This window comes from Caretta caretta, chromosome 20, assembly GCF_965140235.1.
Source record: "Caretta caretta isolate rCarCar2 chromosome 20, rCarCar1.hap1, whole genome shotgun sequence".
Classification (NCBI taxonomy): domain Eukaryota; kingdom Metazoa; phylum Chordata; order Testudines; family Cheloniidae; genus Caretta; species Caretta caretta.
In genome coordinates, this window is record NC_134225.1 from 18,576,195 (window position 1) to 18,599,767 (window position 23,573).

General features: G+C 53.7%; 1 protein-coding gene across 3 annotated transcripts in view; it reads right to left on the reverse strand.

Annotated features, from left to right (window-relative positions):
* Positions 1 to 23,573, reverse strand: part of LOC125627831 (cAMP-dependent protein kinase catalytic subunit alpha-like) — a 132,150-nt gene that overhangs the window by 20,850 nt on the left and 87,727 nt on the right. For 2 of the 3 annotated variants that reach the window (XM_075121702.1, XM_075121701.1), the window contains exon 2: positions 8,725 to 8,899. In XM_075121702.1, the coding sequence (XP_074977803.1) occupies positions 8,725 to 8,770 (46 nt within the window). In that variant the 5' untranslated portion in view covers positions 8,771 to 8,899. Of the gene's footprint in view, positions 1 to 3,888; positions 4,085 to 8,724; positions 8,900 to 23,573 lie in introns of those variants that run through there. The other variant, XM_075121703.1, reaches the window with a different exon arrangement.

The window sequence follows — 23,573 nt, forward strand, 5'->3', positions numbered from 1 at the left end:
GCTGTGGGAGCCAGGGATACAGAGCCCTGAACCCCGACATCCTCCTGTTGGATGGCCGCTGGGTGCAACGAGCTGCCAGGTTTTCACCTCCCATGGGGATTGGTTACAATGATGTCAAGCCTATGATTCGATGGCACCAACAGGCCCCCACCAGGCTCGGCCGCATTAAGCTAGGTGCTGTACAAAGCCACGCTCCCTGCCCCAAAGAGATCACAACGGCAAGATCACAGCCAAGGCTGCTAGTAGAAACTGGCATAGAGAAGCAGCGCAGCCTAGCAGCTAGGGTTCTAACCTTGGGCAAGTCACTGCCTTGCTCCAGGCCTCTGTTTCCCCTCCCCATTCAGGTCTATTTAGACTCTGCACTCTTCAGGGTAGGGACTGTCTCTGACTGGAAGTATGTACAGCGCCCTGCACAATGGGGCCCTGAGCTCAGTCAGGGCTCAAGAGCTACCATAATGTAACCAGATGCAGGTAGAGGTGAGCTTCAGGTCTCAGAGGGTTAAACTCATAGATGGGTTAAGCAGATCTCAAACGAGCTGACCACTGACCAGAACTGGCTTGTGCCTTGGGGGTGCAGGATCACCGTGTGCCTGCTGTGAGTCAAAAGCTCCCCTTTGCAGAGAGGAAGGAAGGGACAGACCCTGGCACTTCAAGCCATCAGGGATACTAAGGGAGGGGAGATGACCACACACCCTGCCTGGGATCCCCTCCCCCAAAGCCCCCCTTTACCGTCCATGCTGTGACACACGGAGGCCGCCGGCTGTGGTTAGGAGGTCATGGCAGGCAGAGAGGGAGGTCTGGCCTGGCGCCTCATGGGGGACTTTGCCCCAGGCAGCAGGAGCAAACACAACCTCTGCTTCGACCCCGGCTTCTCCGGCGAGCCGAGGAGAGACCCGAGCCAGCACAGGGCCCAGTGCAGCTCCAGGGTGTGTCTCTGGCACCACCACTCCCTCGGCTGCATCGGAGGGGCCGGGTTTATGCCAGGCTGGAGGGCCCCATCGCGGTGTCCGGATCCTCCGGTGACAGGTGCCTTCAAGCCCCCTTGGCGCAGGGGGTCTGTGCCCATTAGTGCCTATTGCCCCTGGATACAGCAGTGTCTGCCCCCAAGGTCAGCCTTGCCCCGGACTCCTGGGTTCCTGTTTGCCGCTAGAGGTGGATCTGCCAGCGCTGCCAATCCCACTTGCCTGGGGATGGAGGCAGCAACGAGGCGAGGGCAACGCCCCAAAGTGTCCCTTCACTGCCCCGGTATGTAGGGCAGCTGGTTCCAGAAAGCAGCGCCTACCGCCAGCCCTTCCATGGGTTCTGAGCTCTGGGCGTGAGGACGCACATCCAGGGAGGGGGTGGGGAGGACAGGGACAGAGCCGATCACATGGTGGAGGGACACAACGTTCACACAGCGATGCTCCAGGGGTCTATTTATAAATAACAACTGCAGCTTCCCCACCCCACCCACACTGGTCTAACTGGGTTCTTAGCCAATACCCCATCACCCATAATCCCTTGGGGCATCTGGACACTGCCCTGATCCACTCCTGGAGGAGGAAGAGAGGATCCCCCAACTCCTCCCTCACACCACTTCAGCCGCCTCACTGTAACTCCCTATCCCCCTATGAGCTGTGAAAGCCCGTCTCTATCCCCCCACCCTGAGGATCTCAAAGCAGAACTCCCATGGCATACAATCAACCCCAGTTTACAGGTGGGAAAACTGAGGCAGAGAGAAGGGAAGGAATCTTGCTGAAGGTCCCATGGCAGAACAGTGGCAAAAAGGGAACAGAACCCAGGAGTCCTGGTTCTCCACACCTTCGCTAAGCAATACACCACCCCTCCCTGCCTCGTGCTGGGAATAGAACCCAGGAGTCCTGTCTCCAAGCCCCCCGCCCCTTTTCTGCTCTAACTCACTAGATCATGCCGCTCTATAGGGCACCCCACAAAGCAGAGATACTAAACAGGGATCCTCTATCCAGGCTATTTGACAGAGACATCCTGGAGATCTCTCCGGCTTGCCACTGCCACGCCAGCACTACATGGTATCACCACTAGGGGTCTCCCCTAAATTCTGCCCTGGAGCAGCATGGCAGGCATACCTGACGTAACCCCACTACTCTCCACATACAAACACCTCTGACCCCAGTTGGGAGGGGCTAGCCGGCCAAGTGGGGGTGGGAGATGGAGCCCAGGGGCCAGCCGGCCTAGGTGGGGGCACGGTAGCGGTTAGGCTCTGCTTTTACTCGGGCTGGAACCCACCCACTCTGCAGAGGCTAAACCCTCGTGTGCCAACAGTCCCCCAAGGCCTTCCCACAATTCCTCTACAGGGCAGACAAGTTCTCCCGCGATGGCCAGGGAAAGAATCTGAGCATCTCAGCACAAAGAGCCCTGGGATTTTCCCTTGGAACAAGTGCAGAGCCAGTGAGGACACAGTTACTCAAACGGCTTTGCAGGGGGCTGCTCAGACCCAGACTAGGCTACCGGGGGCTGATCAGCCTGGCTAACTCTGGAGCAAAGACCCACCCGTAGGCTCCCAGGAGCTGGCTTAGCCCTGAGAAACTTGCAATTGACCAGCACAAGACCAAAGCTAGCCAGGTCCAGAGGGAGTCCAAGGGGTTGTGACAACCACTGTTTCGGTCAACACCAAGGATTGAACCAGGGACCTGAGGAGCTAAAGGCCGGAGTCTTTACAACTTTTCATCACAGCCAGGCTCTGCAGCTGGGGCAGGAACAGACTCGCAGCGTCTATGGGTCAGGGACACACAACACACACTAGGTTACACTCGCCCCTCCTCCCCCAAGGGAGCATGGGCCAGGGTGGTTAAAAGCTCCAGCGGATGCCACGAAAGCCAAATGCCTCCTGCTGTCTGGCCGTCCCCAGGCATGTAACTGTACCCTCATGCCAAGAGATAAGGTCAAAGACATGACTTGAAATCCCTTCCTGCCCCCTCTCCTTCATAGGCTGGCTCATCCCTAAGCACGTTCATGGGGTGGGTCATGGCAGCTGGTCAACAGCGCACAGCAATGCTGCATGGGGACTGCTCCCCCAGCACCAAAATGCAGCTGCTTCTGGGGTGGGGACAGCAGCTCCTTAACAGGCACATTGCGGTGCAGAAGAGTGAAGGATCCAACACACTGGGAGGTGGACTTCAGAGGAGGTGGCGTACCCTTAACCACGCTGGCATTTGGTCAGGGTTATTGTGGGACCTGCTCCTGCACCCAGTGAGGTAATGGGGCATCTTGACATTGCTTTGGATAAGCCAGGAGCGCTCAGGAGGCCTGACTGACTGTGAGTTCAGTCAAGTCATTTTCCAGCTCTGTAAACTGGGGCTGAGGATTGTGCTGGAGGGCGGAGTTCATTCACAAAAGTGCTTACAAGTTCCTTGGCTAGAGGCTGGCGAACATCATGAAGGATGAGCAGGCCACTGCGGCCACCTGGATAGTCAATCCGAGGGCTGGCAATTCCAGCACTGGGCTTCCCGCCCCCTCCCCCACTCCTGCATTTCTGATGAGAAGCCTGACTTTCTCAACTCTGAGATATTGCCAGGATCTTTTCCCTCCTTGGCAAATGCCGCCCGGATTCCCCCATCCAGAGAGTGCCAGGCTACAGCCGGATCCTGCACGGAGCTCCTGGAGTTTCCGATCCCGATGCCAGCACGCTGCCTCATCCCCACCGCCCGCTATCGGAACAGATGAAGGACAGAACTTTTGCCCCAGGGCTGGAAAGTTGATGCAGCAGCAGCCCTGATCGATTTCCCAGTGGCCAGATTTAATGCCACACTCAATAAACAGCTCTGGAGCCGATCCATGAGCATTAGGGGAGGAGCCAAAGCTTAAAAGCTGGAGAGAGCCCCGCCCTCTTTGATCAATCCCTCGCCCAGCTGTACCTCGGCTGCAGATCACGCTGGGAGACAGTGTCAGGCTGGCTAAGGTGGGCTGTCTTGCTACTGGCCGGGGCCCCCGCCTCGCTCCGCGACCCCCAGTAGAAGATCCGCCCAGCCAGGCTCTCCAGCTTCTGAAGCAGTGACATCTTAGCGCCTTTGTGCCTGCTGGGGTTGGGGCAGGTCATTTCTGCTCCATGGCTCATGTTTCCCTTCATTTATTTATCTCCCTCCTTCCCCGGCCCTCACAACCAGAGTCGACGCGAAGCTCGGCCCTGATCCAGGAATCCTCCAGCCTTGGTCATTACCCAGCAGCGGAGAAGACAGCAGGATCAGGGACTAGAGGGATGGCCCCAAGCCTCAGCAAAACTCCTCCACTCACGACAGAGACAGGGGGTTTGAGCTGATTGCTCTCGACTTCAAACCAGGAGGCAGAATTTCCATCCAACAGCTCCCCTGCCCTGCAGCAGCCCCAGAGCATGGCTGTCAACTCACAGACCGGTGTGCGACTCTTCAGGACCAGCCAGTCACATCCATGCACATTCCCAAGCGGGAAAGACCCAGGGACTTGGAAATGGTTTCTTCTCTCCCACCTCTCTCTGGAGAGTTGGCTTTCCTGGTGGCGGAAATGGAGCTGGAGTGGGGGAGTCTGGTCATTTACGCAGCCAGCCAAGTCAGTTTCACTTCCTTGAGGGTGAGGGGAGGACAGATTCTGCATCAGAAGTGATGGGACAATGGCCAGTGGAAAGGGAAACACCCACACAGCAGGGCTTAAAACAGCGCCCTGGGTCTCCGCTCCTCTCAAATCCTTGGGCTGAAAGCAGCATGAGAGGCTCCCTCTGGCTTCACTGCCGATCCTGCTTGCATTGGGGGGCAGACCCCTAGAAAAAACACCATCCTATAAGTACAGTGTCCCCCAGGCCAAGCCACTGGGGCTGCAAAGGAAATCGGGGGGCTGCGGGTGGGCTTGTGGCTCACATGAGGCCTGAGTCAGAGGGGTGCAGGTCCTTAAGTCCACTGCTGGGGGCCCCGCTCGCAGAGACGAACAGCAGGGGGTTGCAGCACATCAAAGGTGGCTCTCCAAGTGGCGTTCAAAGAGACCCACATTCGGAAACCCTCAGCCCTCGGAGGCACCCTGCTACAGCACCCCAGGGAGGAGATCTCGAAGCACCATGGGGTTTGACTCTCATGCCGTGCAGTCCCAGGCAATACCAAACGCTGGCAGGGGCGGGACCCAGGACTAGTCGCCTGGAGGTTTCTTTACTTTGCCTTTCCCAAACAAGCGCTGCTGTGCTCCTTGACCTTGGGAGCGAGAAGCCACTGTCAGCGGAAACCAAAGAGAGCCGGGTAGCGCTCCGGGGGAGAAGCAAGAGGGTGGGATGGGGAAGAAGGAGGCCCTTCCTTGTGAATCTCAGTTTCCAAACAGCTGGGGTCTGCAGAGACCGGGACTCTGCAGGCAGGTGGCAGGGGGGAATCCGGAAAGGAAGCTGCTCACCATGGATGCAATGGACAAGGGGGCTACTGTGTCAGCCCCCAAAAGGTGCAGAGGAGGTAATGGACCAGCCGGCTGAAAAAGTGCACCCAGAGGAAGAGCTGGATCCAGAACTGGAAGTCGAAATCTGAGCCTTCCTCAATCCCACAAAGGTGACTGGGTCTGAGCTCCATGCCGCTGCCCCCGGTGACGCAGACCTTGGCTCCTGGCCGCCGGGATTCTGATTCAGACTGCCCTCCTTATCTACGCTGCCCGAGGCTCCCCCATGGCTGCATGGCTTCCAACCAGACCTCCGGGACCCTTTGAGGGGCGGAAGCGGGATCTCCGGGGGAGGAATGTCTGGAGGGTAGCAGGGTGGGAAGCAGCCAGCTTCGTTCCTGTTGCTTCCCAGGCTCAGGGCTCAGCCTGCCCTGGTGAGGAGCGCGCTAGGTATAGTTTCCAGTGCTGCTCCCGCGTGCAACACGATTGGCTTATTTGAGCTGCGCCTGGGTGAATGGAAGCCTTGACGTTGACCAGCCAACAAGAGCAGATCAGCTGAGCAGCTGGGCGGGAAGGTCTCCACTAGCTGCTGCACGCTCAGCTCCCCGGGGGTGGGTCTTGAGACAGCCCCTCCCATCTGGGACCTGTGCTGGAGCTCCCCCCATCACTATAAGGCCTAAAAGGGGATTGATTCGAAGCCACTCTCCATGGAAGGGACTGGAGCAGGCCATCAGTACCCTTCCTCCAGAGCTGGAGCCTAAACCCCCTTCCATGGAACTCGGGGTGCTCAAGCTGTTCAGGTCAGAACAATTCCATTGCCAGCCCCGTCTGAAGGCACCAGCAGAGGGAATTAACTGGGGTGATCGGGGTGGGGGTAACAGATATGTAGCTGAGTCCGCACTCCTGAGGGGCTGCCCCCCCCCACCACGTGCCAATCCGACAGGCTGGCGAGAGTGACGCCGAAAGGGTTAACCTTGTGCAGGTGCAGCTTTGGCAGCACCAGGGGAATTTTCTGCCATCTCAGGTGGCGGGTCCCGCAGGTTCAGCATGAAAGGTTTAAAATATTCCAGCGTGCTCACTAAAAATCATCAGCCTGCAGCCAGCAACGAGCAGCAGGAGGAGGGACAAACGGACACAGCAGATGGCATTTTGCCCTCCTCAGCAATCGGAGCACCATGGCCTGGCCACAGATGGTGACCCCAGGGCAGTCAGCCTCATGGGGCACCACCAGTGAGAGCCCCACTTGGTACACCCGGTCTAACTAGGGGCGTGTCTGGTCTGGCAGCCTGAAGCTCATTAGTCATTCATTTCAGCAGTGGAATCCCTGCTCCACCCCAGAAGTGGGCGCATCAGGGAAGCATTGAATGTTTATTGCTGAACAGCCCTGTGCACCCAGGGAGGCACCACTGGGAGTACAGGCCATTTAACCCAGATAGGTTCATTTTGGTGGAGCAGGCAAGCCACCCTGCTTCAGAAGCCGTCGCAGGGACTCATGATCTTTGAACAACTGAAGCCCACCCAAGCAGTTGCAGGTATAGAACATACACATCTTGCCCCCCTTAACCCTGCTTCTGCTCCCCCAACAGCAGCGAGCTGGGTCTGTGAACACGCAGGGAAAAGGGAAGATGTAACAGATCGGGGGGGGGGGGGGGCGGGGGAGGCAAGAGACAGCATGAAATATAGATCTAGGCTCTGCACACAATCCTCCACTCCCTAAGTTACAGCGAGCTTTCTGTCACAGTTTACCAGGGGCTGTGGCGGATTCTCCAGCACAGGCAATTTTCAAAACAAGTGTGGATGCTTTTCTAAGAGATCTGCTCTAAGTCAAACGGGCAAGTCCTATGGCCTCTGCCACGCTGGAGGTCAGACTAGCCCAGTGGTTTTCAACCTTTTTTATTTGCAGACCCCTGAACAATTTCAAATGGAGATGCAGACCCCTTGGAAATCTTAGACACTGTCTGCAGACCCCCAGGAGTCTGCCGACTACAGGTTGAAAACCACCAGACGACATGAACACTGTGGTCTCGGCTGGCTTTGGGATCTCTGACCGATGGCCTTGTGGTAAAGGCAGGGGACTGGGATTCGGGTGATTTGGGTTCCATTCCCAGTTTGGACACCGACTTCACGCAACCTTGGGTGAGTCATTTCAGCTCAGCTCCCTGTCTGTAAAATGGGGCTATGAATCCCTCCATTGTGTGTCTGCTCTCTTTAGATTCAAAGCTCTTTAGGGCAGAGACTCTTTCCAGGTGTTGGAGGGTCTCGGATCGGGTCATCATGTGCTACTGTAATACAAATAATACAAATCCATCCCATTCTTAACCAAAAGGAAAGCAGGAAGCCAGTTCGGATGCTCACATCACAAACACATGCTGATGCAGGAGAGAATTGCAATCATTTTCAGCCCCAAAACTATGTATATTTACAAACATAGGGTTGTAAAAGCAGCGAGGGCCGAGGCACGTACTGGCCGCCGCTTCCTGCAGCCCCCATTGTCCTGGAGCGGCGAACCGCAGCCATTGGGAGCTGCAATCGGCTGAACCTGCGGACTCAGCAGGTAAAGAAACCAGCCCAGACCGCCGGGGGCTTTCCCTGAACAAGCGGCGGCCCGAGTTTGAGAACCAGTGTCCTAGACAGACCCCTCCAGACACACAATGAGGTGGGTGGGGGCACAGGCAGCAGCAAAGTGCAGCAGTGTGGGGCATGGAGGAACAGGGCAGGGGTACACAGGTATGAAAGAGGCTCTAGAGTTATGGGTTCACGGGGCTGGGGGAATGCAGCCAGGCCAGCACAGAACTGCTGGGTGTCCCAGGCAAGGTGAAGTGGGGGCAGAAGGGGGCCCCCTCAGTAGCCTGTCCTCTCCACACTCACCCTGCCCGGATTCAACAGGCCTTTTTCCAGAACTGCTAAGCCCTCCTCCCCGAGGCCCGGGCACACTGCTCTCCCCAGTCCCCATGACCCCAGGCCCAGTACCTCCTAATGCAGGGCAGGTCCCGTATTCAACCCCCCGCTTCAATCCCCAATCCCCCGCACTCCCCACTTCCCCCCCACACTCCTCCCCCCAGGCCCCATGCTCTCTCCCCCGCCCCAGCTTAGGCCCCGAACTGTCTCCATCCCTCCCAGGGCCCCGATTCCCCCGCAAGGCCTCCCATTCCCTACTCCCCCCGCGTCCTGCACTCCCCCCACTCCCCGCTCCCCCCTGTGGCCCCGATCCTCTCTTCAGGCCCCGCGCTGTCCCCACCCCCCTGGAGCCCCGATCCCCCCGCCAAGCCCCACGCTCTCCCCATCCCTCCACTCCCTGCTCCCCCCCCGGGGCCCCAATCACCCCCGCCAGACCCCGCGCTCTCCCCTTTCCCCCACTCCCTGCTCCCCGATCCTCCCAGCACTCACTGCTCTCCAGCTTGCCGCCCTTCTGGGACGTCGCCGCATTGCCCATCGTGCTGCTGGGGCCCGGGCGGGTCCGGTTGCGGCTTCCACTACCCCTGCTGCTCCCTCCGGCGCCCGCTGCCTGCAGGAGGCTCAGCTGGAGCTGCCGAGACCGTTATTGCCTCCCCTCAAAGAGTTCCTCAAAAACCAAATGCAGAGAGAAACTTTTCAGGATTCCGAAAGAAAATTCAGTAAAAAAAACCCAACATTTGCTTGAGGATTTAGAGAGATGTTAGTGGTTTAAAAAAACATTACAACAAAAACTATGTTTCCTTCTTGTGTTACCGGCACCTGGGTTTATTACACTTAAAGCTTGTTTTTAATATAAATCCCTCCACACTTATTGCCTTTGCAGGTATTTCAGCATGGACAAATAGGGGGAAAAACACCCACTACAGCTGGTCAATTTCACTTCAGTTCGAGTCAGTTTCACTTCTGGTACATTACTCACTCCACATTGCTACACTGAACCCTGATCAGCAGATGGAGACACCTCAGCAACTGCTAGTGCCGATTCCTTGTTTACAGCCACTAAACTGCATCAACCCACTAAAGACTTTCTTCATCTGAATTTGAAATAATGTCTGCAGCACGGTTCACCCTAAATCAAAGAGGATACTGCAGAATTAGAAGGTTCAGAGAAGGGCAAAGAGAATGATCTAGGGCCTGGACAAACTCTCCTATGAGGAGAGATTGAAAGGATTCTTTACCTTTAGAAAGGAGACCAATAAGAGGGGTCATAATAAATATCTATAAAATAATAATTGGGATGAAGAAGGGAGATCAGGAGCTTCTGGTCTTCCTGTCTCATCCCACAAGAGCCAAGGGACACTCAAATAGAATGAAAAGGTAGGGAATTCAAAACCAATAAGCGGAAACACTTTTCAATTAGCCCGTAGAACTCACCACCAAATGAAGTTGAGACCAAAACCAGCCTGGACATTCACATGGAGAAAGACTATCCAGGACTATAATTTAAATTACAACAATAATTCTGGAATGGATATTAAACCTTGTGCTTCAGGGTTTAAGCTGAACTGCTAGACACCAGGATGAGACCTATGGTGGTGGAAAGTTTTCCTCCCCACTGCTACTGTGGGTTCTTTACCCTTCCTCTGCAGCGTCTACTGCTGATGCGACATGGACCTCAGGGCTGACCCAGTCTGGCAATTGCTATGTTCAGGTTATTTTTCCACGTTGTCTGTCGCTGCCCCGGGACATTAGGGGATCATGAAGGAGGAGCTGCTTGATGGGATGGCACAATGGGAACAGAGAGCCCCATGGAGATCTCCTCAACCCCACACTATCAAAAGTCTGAGGTAACACCGAGCTCTTAATAAGCACTTTTCATCCGCAGATCTCAAAGTGCTTTATAAAGGAGGCTCAGTAACACACGCCCCATTTTACAGATGGGGAAACTGAGGCACGGGGAAGGGACTTGCTCAAGGTCATAGCTGGGAATAGAACCCAAGTCTCCCAAGTCCCCGTGCTCTATGCACTAGGCTGCACTGCCTGCCAAAGCAGCCTGCACTGTCACAATGCTGCACTAAGAAAAGGAGTACTTGTGGCACCTTAGAACCTTTTCATGTTCTCTATGTATATAAATCTCCCCACTGTATTTTCCACTGAATGCATCCGATGAAGTGAGCTGTAGCTCACGAAAGCTTATGCTCAAATGAATTTGTTAGTCTCTAAGGTGCCACAAGTACTCCTTTTTGCAAATACCGACTAACACGGCTGCTACTCTGAATGCTGCACTGTTTGGTTTTCTGGGGAAGGTTTAAAAAACAAACTGTTCTCTTTGGAATTTCATAATTTCTAGGGACTTTGGGGTATGTAACAACCTTGTTTTTACAACCCCTAAATTCAAGGTCTAAATCAACCCCAGCCCTCTCTACATGGAGAAATGCCCCCTCCTTCACCCATCCCAAAAAATTCTAACCAGTTTTAAAACCAGCTGGAGCCAGAGCATCAACCAGGCTCCAACCCCTCTAACCATCGGTTAAGGCGGGCCTGGGCAGCCTGGACCGTGCCATGACTCCAGCCACTTTTCAAAACCGTTGAGAAGTTTGGGGGGGAAATTTTCACTGGTCTTCAAATAAATCTCTCTAAAATCTTCAATTGCAGTGAGACAATTCATAGGTGCACTGAGTTTAAGGCCAGGAGGGAGTGCTGATGATCATCATCATTCTAGACTGACCTCCTGCATAACCCAGGCCAGGGGATTCCACCCAGTCACACCCGCATCCAGCCCAACAAACTGTAGTGGAATAAGAGCAGATCTTTTAGAAAGAAACATCTAGCCTGGATTTAAAGACTCCAAGCAATGGAGGATTCACTGCATCCCTTGGTAAGCTGTTTGCACGGTCAATTTCACTCCTTGTTAAAAATTTGCTCTTTATTATTCCCAGTTTGAATTTGTCAAGCATCAACTTCCAACTGATGAATTGTCTTGCCTTCATCTTCCAGACAAAAGAGCCCCTGCTATCAGAAATCTTCTCCTAGTGTATTTATAAGTAGTGATCAAGACAGCTGGGCCCCTTGCCCTCCACCTCCAACCAACCTCCCCTCTCCTGCTACCAAGCCCCTGACCCTGCACTGTCAGCCAGCCTCCCCTTGCACCCTCGCTGGGCCTCTGGCCCCCCACCTCCAGCCAGCCTCCCCTTGCCCCCTCACCCAGGCCTCTCACCCCCATAACTCTAACCAGAAGACCCTACCCAGGTCTCTTGCCCTCCCCTTTCCAGCCAACCCCCACTGCGTGCACCAGGCCCCTGATCCCCAACTCCAACTAGCTCTCTACCCCCGGGCAGCTCACCCTCCAACTCTAGCCCCTGAGCCAGGGACCTTGCTCCCCTCACTCTGATCAGAGCTCTACGGATTCTGGTCACATCCAGTCCCATCAACCTTTCCTGGTGCTCTGATTTCTGGAGTGGGGGCTCAGGGTCCGGCGGGTATGTGGCCCAGCCTACATGAAGACACACTGGGTGCGACCCTCCTGTAACGAGGCTCTAGGCACCTGGGCCATCATTTCTAATCTGAGAAAATTCCAGAAGCATTGAAACCGTCAATCATTTCAACCAGAACTTCACCAGCCAGGCCCCTCCAGCCGGCCCGGCCCAGCCCAGCCCAGCCCAGCCCTTCCCCTGGTGGGGGGCTCATCCTCGCCCTTCCCTCCCCCCACCCCCAATAGCCTAGTGAACAGCTGCAACAGGCACTAGCAATGCCCTTCCAGTGCCTTGCTGGGCATCACAGCTGCTGGGAGCTGGCAGCTACATGGCAGCAGCTGATGTTCATTTGCCTCAATTAACACATTGTAAGGAAATGCTGCAAAATCATCACTGGGCATACACTCCCTCAATGCACAAATCACATCCTCTTGTGTTACGTTCGGTGTTACAGATAATTTAGCTAACCAATTAAGCACAGTGTCCCGATTACATGGACCCTTATGTTTACCCATTGCTCGAGCTTGCTCTGGTGTCAGAGCTTTACTATCCTGCTTTACCAGGGGAGGTTCCCCATCATTTTCGAATTGGGTAACCGTTGTTACGACAGGAGCCAGCGGGCATCCTTTTTGAGCAGCTTCCACCTCCTCCCAGCTTGGGGGTGCAGAAGATGGTTGCTCTCTTTCACACCAACTTTCTGGTTGATGTTTTTCACACCAGTCTATTGTTAAGGCAGCTAAAGGGTTGGTTTTTTCTGCCTTCATTACCCCTTGTGTCAATTGCAGTTGTTCTTGCAATTGCCTAATGTGATGCTGGCATTCCACATGTGAGTCAGGCTGTTCCTGGCGATCAGCAGCCTCCTTTATTAGCTGCCGAACTGCTGCTTGTGACTCCAGCAGTTCTTGCGCTTTGATTTCTACTGCCCTTTCAGTGGCTGTAGCCGCGGCTGTAGCCTTAAGGCTAAGATCTCTCAGCTGCTGTTCTAACTGAGCCACCTGAAGTGTCAGCGTGGTCACAGTGGCTTTGGCCATTTGCAGCTCAGTGGCTTGCTGTTCAGCCTGCTGAATGTGCTGCTTGTTCTTGTCAGTTTTCTGGTCTACCTGCTCTTTAAGCAGCACCAATTGGGAGTTGAACTCATGGCGGACCATGGCCAGGCCGTAGATTAGAGCTCGTTTCCTCTCCATTTTACTGGGCTTTGGCCTGCTGGTGTTATAGCTAGCCCATAGGATGGAGAACTTGCCCAAGGAATCATCTCCTGCCAATGATTCCTGCTGCCACGGATTTCCTCCCTTCCCAAATAAATCAATTGCATAGTCCAAAGAGTTTTTATTAGACCGGGGAGTCCTTCCGTGCAGGCTAAAGATCCGGTCCATTGTGCTGTTGTTAGGAGTTGCTTACCCAACTCCAGGAAATAAAAGGGCTACTCAGAAAGATAGAGGGGCTCTGGTAAGAAAACTGTGCCCTTATACACAGCACCTCGGCCCAGACTAGGCTAGCCTAACATGCTGCCTTATGCCAAAGAGAAAAGTGGCCACCCTTCTGGGGCACAGACGACTTCATACCAATCCTCTCTTGGGAAAGGCCTAACGGCACTGGACAGGGCAACCAGTAGCCGCTACCTACTACCGATGGGGCATCCCGGGCGTCCCCGTGACCTCTGGTCCACAGTAGCAGGATTTCAAGGGGGCTGTGAATAAATCCCAGCCTTGCCAAAGGCAGGGAAAAGGAGCCAACTGGTTTCCTTGCTCTTCGGCTATTACAATACAATCCCAGCACAGACCCCCTCCCCCAGTCTCACGGACCACCACTGCTGCTGTTCACAAAATAAAACAAAACCTAAGCCTAACAGGACCCTAAGGAGACAGCCAATCCAATCCCCAGAGAGTCCTGCCGCGGTCGCCAGAAAATGTTACCTCAAAGGGGAGCCAAGGTAACCCTAAATGTATAATGGTGTAGGTAACGAGATGTAAAACAAGCCCCTTTTACTCAGAAGAGCAGACCCGCCCTCTGCCGTGTCTGTCACCGGCGGACTGGTGTACAAGTCTCCTTCCTTCTTCCCTGTGTGTGGTGCAAATAAATAAAAACTGGCAATAGGTAAAGGTAAAAACGACAGGTAAGTGTATTGGGGGGATAAATTTACAAATCAGGGAAGGGGTAAATGGGAATCAACAGTAACTAGATAAACGATACAAAACAGTGAAACAGCAGCTTTAAAACAGGAGCATGAAGCTCAGGCCCAAACTACAAATCACCCTGGCAATAACACATAGAAATCCCCAGAGAGAGAAAAAACCCGATTGATCTCACTGTATTGTCAGCACCTCTGTGGTGGTGGTGACGTCCAGGACCTACAACTCGCTGGGTAACTGGAACCCGCAGAGGAGGAGCACTGGAGAGTCCCTCGATGTCTCCAGGTGGAAGAAAACCCTCTGGTGATCATAGGATAGAATAGAATAGAATAGAATAGAATAGAATAGCAGGGTTGGAAGGGACCTTAGGAGATCATCTAGTCCAACCCCCTGCTCAAAGCAGGACCAATCCCCAATTTTTGCCCCAGATCCCTAAACAGCCCCCTCAAGGATTGAACTCACACCCCTGGGTTGAGCAGGCCAATGCTCAAACCACTGAGCTCTCCCTCCCCCCACGTTGATGTTGTGCCCAGGAACAGGAGCAGGTCAGGAGGAATGGCTTCTTCCCTTTCTCTGGTTTCAGAGTAGCAGCCATGTTAGTCTGTATTCGCAAAACGAGAAGGAAGACTTGTGGCACTTTTGAGACTAACAGATATTGCTCAAATAAATTTCTTAGTCTCTAAGGTGCCACAAGTCTTCCTTTTCTTTTTCCCTTTCTTTGCAAGCCCCCCCTCCAACCAGTGTCCCCCCTCAGCAGTGTCCCTCGCCCCCCACCTCCACCCCGCCCCCTCGGTCAGGCCTCTCGCCCACCTCCACCCAGCCTCCCCCCGTCAGCCAGGCTCCTCACCCCCCCTCCACCCAGCCCCCCTCAGCCAGGCCCCGTGTTGTACCCAGGAACAGGGGCAGGTCGAATGGAGCGAACGGCCTCTGCCCGTCTCGCCCCGTCGGGAATGGCGTCCTTCAGCGCTGCCGGGGGCGGGGAGGGCCGGAGGGAACGGACTGTACCACTGCTCAGCCAGTCCCGGCCCCTCCTGCACGGAGCGGCGGGAAAACATGGTACAGCCCCAGCCGGGGTGGAAACAGTCTGAGGTAAAATTGTCCTGGGAGCTGCCAATGGCGGGAAAAACCGGTTGGATCCAGTTATGACTGGGCCATGATCACCGTAAACAACAAGATGGCGGTCACAAGATGGCCGTTCAGACGCCATCTTGGATTGCTGCTCTGTCTTTACAAACTCCATATTGAATTTAATATACACATATTTTAACAGACTATAATCCTATAACAAAACACATCCAACAGTGTACAGAGCAGTATAAACAAGTCATTGTCTGTATGACATTTTAGTTTGTCCTGACTTCGCTAATGCTTTTTGGGTAGCCTGTTGATGTACCCCCTGGAAGACCTCTGCGTACCCCCAGGGGCACCCGTAACCCTGGTTGAGAACCACTGGGTTAGAGAAACGTGTGTGTGTGTGTGTGTGTGTCTAGGAATCAGGACTCCTGGGGTCTATCCTGACTGTGAGCGGAGTGGGGTCTAATGGTTAGAGCAGAGAGCTGGCAGGTAGGATTCCTGGGTTCTAGTCCAGGCTATGCAATTGATTCATTCTGTGACATGGTTCGTTCTGCCTTGTCCTCCTGTGACATGTGGAGCACAGAGACCTGCCCCAGCCCTTCCCTTCCGGCTGGGTGGTGCAGGAATTAATGGCCGTAGAGCCTGGGCTCTAAGATCCTGGAGCAAAGCATCCTGGAGAAGGAATTTGTTCCCCAAGCTTGACTGGCTCCCTGCCCCATCCCTCCCTCCGTCAATCAGAACGAATCCCTCATGGCAGAGCTGTTGTCTGGTTACCCGCAGTGCAGACCCAATCTATTGTGTCCTGGCTGCTGTTCAGCTCAGGTTAACAGCATGGTCTGTTTCTGTGAACTCCCCCAGAGCTTTCGAATGGAAGTGAGAGTCTTCTTCACATCCTGCTCTAAACTGTGAGGAGTGTTGCTCTGTGGCTGTTCAACAGCTGCTGCATTCCTACCCCAGAGGTGGCATCATTTCAGTGCTGGGTGAGTGACCCCTGTGTAGTGTTGTTGAGTGCCATGGTAAATGGGACAAAATACAACATGGTTTTACAAAAGGTAGATCGTGCCAAACCAACCTGATCTCCTTCTTTGAGAAAGTAACAGATTTTTTAGACAAAGGAAACGCAGTGGATCTAATTTACCTAGATTTCAGTAAGGCGTTTGATACCGTGCCACATGGGGAATTATTAGTTAAATTGGAAAAGATGGGGATCAATATGAAAATTGAAAGGTGAATAAGGAATTGGTTAACAGGGAGACTACAGCGGGTCCTACTGAAAGGTGAACTGTCAGGCTGGAGGGAGGTTACCAGTGGAGTTCCTCAGGGATCAGTTTTGGGACCAATCTTATTTAATCTTTTTATTACTGACCTCGGCACAAAGAGTGGGAGTGTGCTAATAAAGTGTGCGGATGATACAAAGCTGGGAGGTATTGCCAATTTAGAGAAGGACCGGGATATCATACAGGAGGATCTGGATGACCTTGTAAACTGGACTAACAGTAATAGGATGAAATTTAATAGTGAGAAGTGTAAGCTTATGCATTTAGGGATTAATAACAAGAATTTTAGTTATAAGCTGGGAACGGATGAATTAGAAGTAACGGAGGAGGAGAAGGACCTTGGAGTATTGGTTGATCATAGGATGACTATGAGCTGCCAATGTGATATGGCCGTGAAAAAAGCTAATGCGGTCTTGGGATGCATCAGGAGAGGTATTTCCAGTAGAGATAGGGAGGTTTTAGTACTGTTATACAAGACACTGGTGAGACCTCACCTGGAATACTGTGTGCAGTTCTGGTCTCCCATGTTTAAGAAGGAGGAATTCAAACTGGAACAGATACAGAGAAGGGCTACAAGGATGATCCAAGGAATGGAAAACTTGTCTTATGAAAGGAGATTCAACGAGCTTGCCTTGTTTAGCCTAACTAAAAGAAGGTTGAGGGGAGATATGATTGCTCTCTATAAATATATCAGAGGGATAAATACCGGAGAGGGAGAGGAATTATTTAAGCTCAGTACCAATGTGGACACAAGAACAAATGGATATAAACTGGTCATTGGGAAGTTTAGACTTGAAATTAGACAAAGGTTTCTAATCATTAGAGGAGTGAAGTTTTGGAATAGCCTTCCAAGGGAAGCAGTGGAGGCAAAAGATCTATCTGGCTTTAAAATTAAACTCGATAAGTTTATGGAGGAGATGGTATGATGGGATAACATGATTTTGGTAATTAATTGATCTTTAAATATTCATGGTAAACAGGCCTAATGGCCTGTGATGGGATGTTAGATGGGGTGGGATCTGAGTTACTACAGAAAATGCTTTCCTGGGTATCTGGCTGGTGAATCTTGCCCATATGCTCAGGGCTTAGCTGATCACCATATTTGGGGTCGGGAAGGAATTTTCCTCTAGGGCAGATTGGAAGAGGCCCTGGAGGTTTTTCGCCTTCCTCTGTAGCATGGGGCACGGGTCACTTGCTGGAGGATTCTCTGCTCCTTGAAGTCTTTAAACCATGATTTGAGGACTCCAATAACTCAGACATAGGTGAGAGGTTTTTTGCAGGAGTGGGTGGGTGAGATTCTGTGGCCTGCGTTGTGCAGGAGGTCAGACTAGATTATCATAATGGTCCCTTCTGACCTTAGTATCTATGAATCTATGAATCAGCTGTGCTCCATCCAGAGATGTCTGCATTTCAGTGCCAGGCCAGTGATCTTTGTATAGTGTTGCTGTGTTACTACACTGCTGCTGCGCTCCACCCCAGAGGTATCTGCATTTCAGTGCTGGGTGAGCAATCCCTGTGCAGTGTTGCTGTGTGTTGTTATGCAGCTACTGTGCTCCACCCCAGAAGTGGCTGCAGTTCAGTGCAGGGTGAATGAAAGTCCATGTCTCATTTTGCAAAGTATGGGTTCTCCAAGCAAGGGTGCTGTGTGTCCCATGTTCCTGCTCAATAGACTCCAGATTCTTAGCATCAACAGAGCTACATTTTGAGCAGTGGTGGAACCAGGAGGCAGCTGGGTCATTGGTGGTTCCACCTTCAGTTATACCTATTGGCTTGAAAAGGCATCACACGTATACCTAATGGCTGCCAAGGGGGGCGGTTGCCCCCGGCCCGCTTTTAGCTCTGCCACTGATTCTTATTAAATGTTCATTGCGCTGCTTCCACTAGCCACTTTGATTTAGTTTTGTTTTACAGACCCAAGCAAAACGCAATAAACCGCCTCATGCTGGCCTGGCTAGAAGCAGATCCATGTAATTGAACAGACTCATCCAATTACTGAGCCTCCCCAGAGCCATGTGCTGCCCTCAAGATACATCAAACCTAGAGGACCTGCTAGGCTCCCAGTAGATGCAGCCTAGAGCCAAACGCAGGCCAGGCAAGGTGGCCTTGCCCATGGAGTTCAGGTCCAGGGATTCGGTAGGGAGTAAATGGCCAGCAGTGGATGATTCAGGTTTTGATGCCCACCCAGAGACGGCTGGAGGCTGATTTTCAATTACACACCTGTGGCTGGCCCGGGCCAGCTGAATCCAGCACCCGAGGCTCGGGCTACGGGGCTGTTTAACTGCAGTGTAGCCTTTGGGGCTCAGGGTGGAGCTTCGGCTCTAGGACCCTGCGAGGTGGAAGGGTCCCAGAGCTCGGGCTCCAGCCCAAGCCAGAACTGTCTGCACTGCAAGTAAACAGCTGCTCAGCTCGAGCCCCCTGAACCAGAGTCAGCTGTCCCGGGCCAGCCATGGGCATGTAACTTCAGTGTAGACACACCCTAAGTGCCCACGAGCCCCGCTGGGAGCTGCGGGTGTTTAGCACCTCTGAAATCCAGGCCCCAGGTGTCTCAACGTGGGCACTCAAAGTTAGGGGCCATTTGAAATCTTACTGCCAGTGTCCCTATGGTCATGAGAAGGCAGGGGGATCTACTGTCCTCTGCTGGCTACAGTCAGAATAGCTCAGACTCTGGGCTTCATCCCCCACTGACGCTCATGAAATCAAGTGGCGGATGGGAAAGTAGGCTGACCAGACAGCAAGTGTGAAAAATCGGGAGAGGGAGTGTGTGTGTGCGTGTGTGTGTGTGTGGGGGGGTAATAGGAGTCTGGGGTCTGACCACACAATGTCAGGCATTGGCCACAGGCACCGACCCCCAGCCTCAGCCACACGGCGGCGGGCTCCAAGCATGGGGCTTTGGGCACCAACCCCTTGCTCTGGCCACAGGGCAGCAGGTGCTGACCCCCAGCTCCGGCCGCGGAGCTTCAGTCAGCCTCTGGCCCCCAGTTCCAGCCGTGCGGTGGCAGGCACTGGCCCCGGGCTCCAGCCACATGGCCCCAGCCCCTGGTGCTGATCCCCTGCCCCAGCTGCATGGCAGCCGATGCCAACCCATGGCTCTGTTCCCAGGCTCTGACCACGCAGTGGTGGGAGCTGGCTCCGGATGCTGACCCCTGGTCCTGGCTGTATAGCGGCAAGTGCTAGCACTCGCCACGCAGCGGCACTGAGCCGCACCAGTCCTGGCCCCACGGCAGCAGACACCAGGCCCTGGCCCTGGCCATGAGACAGCAGGGCTCATCACCCACCGCCATCGCCCCTGGTCCTCGCTGCCTCCCACAGCCCCGCATGCAACCCCCCCACCATTGCCCCGGGCCCTTGCTGCCTTCCACAGTCCTATTGCCATCCCCCCTCATCCCCCCAGGACACTGCTGCCTTCTTCACCTCGCCACCATTCTCCCAGCTCCCGCTGCCTTCCCAGGCCCTGCATCCATCCCACCATTGCCTCTGGTCCCTGCTGCCTTCCCTTAGCCCCCACCCCATCCAGGGCTTAATGGGTCCTGGGGCTTGCTGGGAAAAGTGATATTAATAAACATGCAAGTATCACTTTTCACAGCAGACTTACTAGCTATCTATGAAAAGTGATACTTGTATGTTTGTTAATATCACTTATCACTTTTCGTAGCCTCCCAGGTAGCTGTGTGCTGTGATATTAACAAATATCACTTTTCACTTAAGCCCTGAATTGGGGGAGGGGGCGGGGGGGGGAGGGGAGGCAGCATTATTTTTGTTATTGAGTCTGCCAAAAAAACCCTACAAATATAAATCACACTGATTTGGATGTGAATCTGTGCACATTTAATTGTTTTTTCTAAAGTTAAGGAAGTATTTTAGGAAAAAGTGTCAGAGCGGCCACCAAAAAGAAAAGGAGTACTTGTGGCACCTTAGAGACTAACCAATTTATTTGAGCCACCAGTGAGAGTTGGTGGCCACACACTGAGGCCACCAAAACATTTATTGTGAGAACCCCTCTAGGGCAATAACAAAGCAGCAAACACAGCACCAGCCCTGTGTCCTCAACCCAGTCGAACCCCCTCCCCGCCCAATGTACACAGGGTACCTCAATAAGCCCTCTGGTCTAAAATGTAGAGGAAAGGGGCTCTCTGCCGCCATCTAGTGGTGAACTGGAGGAAGAGACAGAATGAGCCGAACCTTATTTGCATGTTTGTTGCCCACTGGGACCATTTTGGCCATTTAGTTTAACATTCATTTACGTTGTGGGTGCAGGGCTGATGAAAGGTGGGGCTCCTTGTTGTACGACAAGGCTGCAGCAGAAGTGCACCAGCAAACCCTGAGTGAGGAGTCACCATAACCAGAGCCTTCATCTTGTACAGCTGAGTAAAGCATGGGCACAAACCAGCCAGGTTCATTTTAAGGTGGGGGCGGGGGGAGAGTGTGGTGACATGGATTCTGTGCATGGGTATTTTATCTGCTAATGGGCCTCCATCCCTGGTAGCTCTTTCCTGAAACTGCTAAGTGCACTGACCACGCTGAGTGACTCTGATAAGGGCCCCTTTCCCCGGTGCCACTAGCACTGTAATTGCTATAGTTGGCTCAGTAAGGGACCCTGGGCAGTGGAGCTGGCATACAAAGATGGCATTGTAGAGATGGTGTTGTGGTTAGAGGCAACGCCCCCTGCCAGCGCCAGCGTAGCTGAAATCACTATTGCTGGGCCAGCCTATGGGTCTCTGAATGAGACCACGCAGCTTCCCCTGGCAGCTGGACGGGGGCTGGCCCAGTGTATTCCAGGGCTCTGGGATGGTGCAAAGCAGAGGGGGGCGCATTGGAAATTCACCCCTGAAAAAGGGACATGGCAGCAAAGGGCACTGTCAAAGGCACTGCGGGGAGGGTGGGGGGGTGGTTTAGTTGTTAGTTGTAGACACACTTCGTATGGGGCAAATTGTGAGAGAGCCAAGACCCTCCATGATCCACAGAGCAGGGGAGGGGGAGGAGGAGGAGTGCACGTATCAAGATGAGTTGTGGTTGCTGCATCTCCCAGATTCCAGCTCTGTGCCTGGTCCCCTTAATGAAGTTTTCAGTGTTTTTCACACGGACTCAGTGCTGTGGGTGAGGAACATTTGCTGGCTGGGGGGCCCAGGGGAAATGTTCAGTTTTCCCAGGTCCCTGGGGGAGCCTGGTGTGTGTCAGTTTCAACACGGTCCCCTGGCTGGTTGACCCTGGCTCTTGGCAGAAACGGTGCCCCATGTACACCAACCAGCTCGTGGCTGCTCCGATGTGGGTGAAGTCTGTTTGCTGAGGGAGCAGGGCTGGGTGAGCGGCTGCCCTGGGGCTGGGGACAATGGAAGGACTGTGCCTTGCCAAGAGGGGCTGGGCGTGTTCAGCCTCCGCGTGCCCAGCAGGAACCCCATCAGTGTCAAAGAGATCTGTGAATTTAGCACTAGTGAAGGGGGGCCCTGGGGAACCACCCCCCCCCCCCCCCCGCAGCTCCAGGCAGGAGCTTCCCCTGCACACACCCACTTCTCTCAGGAAGGCCATTGTGGATTAGGTGTAGGGGGATCTGTTTATTGTGTCAATCCCAGCTGGCTTCTTCTCCTGGGATTTCCCCTGTGCCAAGGTTCAGGGCAGCTGGGCACTGGAGAGGATGGTGGTCAGTGCCCTGTGGTTCCATTCCCAGCTCTGGGTGAGGAGTGGAGATATATCACTGGTCCACAGGATCTGTGCTATGCCCCAGCATTTAAACAGTCCCTCAAAGGAAACCCTGCAGTTGGCCAGTCCCCCAAGGGGTCCTGCAGGCTCTTCCTCAAACATAGGCCTCAATGCCTCTGCGACTGAGCCTCTGGGGCTGGAGTGAATCCAGCTGAGGCAGACACTTGGTCAGACACTTGTCCGCACCTCAGGCCCCAATGCACCTTAGCAAGGATTTGCAGTGACATCAGGAGCCTTTACAACCAGTCAGGTTTATTAGCTAGAACCCATCCCAGGAAGTTCCCAGGTTAGCGCACAGAAGCAAAGGCTAAGACACCGTCCATCCTGGCCATGGCCAGCGCACCACCCAGCCAATCCACTTTTGGCCCTCTCTCTTTGTCAGTCCCAGATGTGAGCTCTGCATCTCCCCAGAGGCCAGCTCTTATCTTAGCCTCCTGCCACCCCTCAGTCCATTCACCTCCTCCCCCAGGCCTAGGCTGAGTTCACATGTTCTGTCTGTGGAGAGGTGTCAGTTGCTCAGGCTTTGGGGTCCCATTGTCTTTCTGGATCCTCCACTGCTACCACCAGTCCTTTAATGCCCCACTCATGCCATCCCAGACAGCTACGTGACCTAAGTGCTTCTGCTCAGCTCCAAGAGCAGAGTTAACCCTTCTGCACTCACTGGGAAGCAATGCAAAGTACTGAGGGAAACTGAGACATGCCTAGGAATTATAAAAATATTACAGAAAATTCCCCTTTGTCACAGGTTTAGAGCAGGGGGGCTGGGAGTCAGGTCTCCTCGGTTCTATTTCCCACTTCAGGAGAGAAGTGGAGTCTTTTAGGTGTGCCAGGGGGTTGGGAATCAGGACTCCTGTGTTCTATTTCCTACTCTGCTGCAAGCTCACTGTTACAACACTTCTATATTATCTCTCTGAGGTACACCGGACCCTCACTATAGCCTGGGGTTTGGGATCCATGTGCAGTCCCTGCGTTAACGCAGGGGACGCATTGCCATGGATCCCAATTTAAATATTTAAATTTGGGATCCATGGCAACGACCATGCTGTACGCAAACCCATGCTATAGTGACGTGAGCTATAGCGAGGGTCCGGTGTACTTGTTTAGCAAGAACAGCAGTAACTAGACACCATCGCACCAGCTTGTCAGGCCAGTGATGTCAACCTGAGTTGCACTGTGACCTTTGGAAGATCTCTGCCTCATCATTCATTTCCCTAGGTTTAGAGGCTCTGTGGTCTCATGGCTAGAGCACCGGACTGAGACTCTGGCAATTTATGTTCTGTTCCTTGTCCTAATACGGCCCTGCTGGGTGACCTTGTGTCAGTCAGTTCCCCTTTCTTTACTTCAGTTTCCTCTCCCAGGCCTTTGTCTCTTTAGACTGTGAGCTCTCTGGGGCAGGGACCGTCTCTCCTGTGTCTGCACACAGGCCAGTACAGTGCATTAGACCATGAGGGCTCAAGCTAGTGGCTTCTGTGTGCCAGCGGCCCAGCGCTACCTGGGAATGGCTGTGATTTGTGCAGTGGTGCATAGAGGTGCCCGTCACCCAAGGGCTGGGAGGATGGCACTCAGGTCTTTGGCTGGTAGCTCTTGCTCCCAAGCTCAAGGTCACATTGACCCCAGGTTTGGGGTTATTCAGGATGATTCCCACAGGTCAGATTGGCAGGGACCTTGGGTTGGGTTTGCTTGTTCTTCAGCAT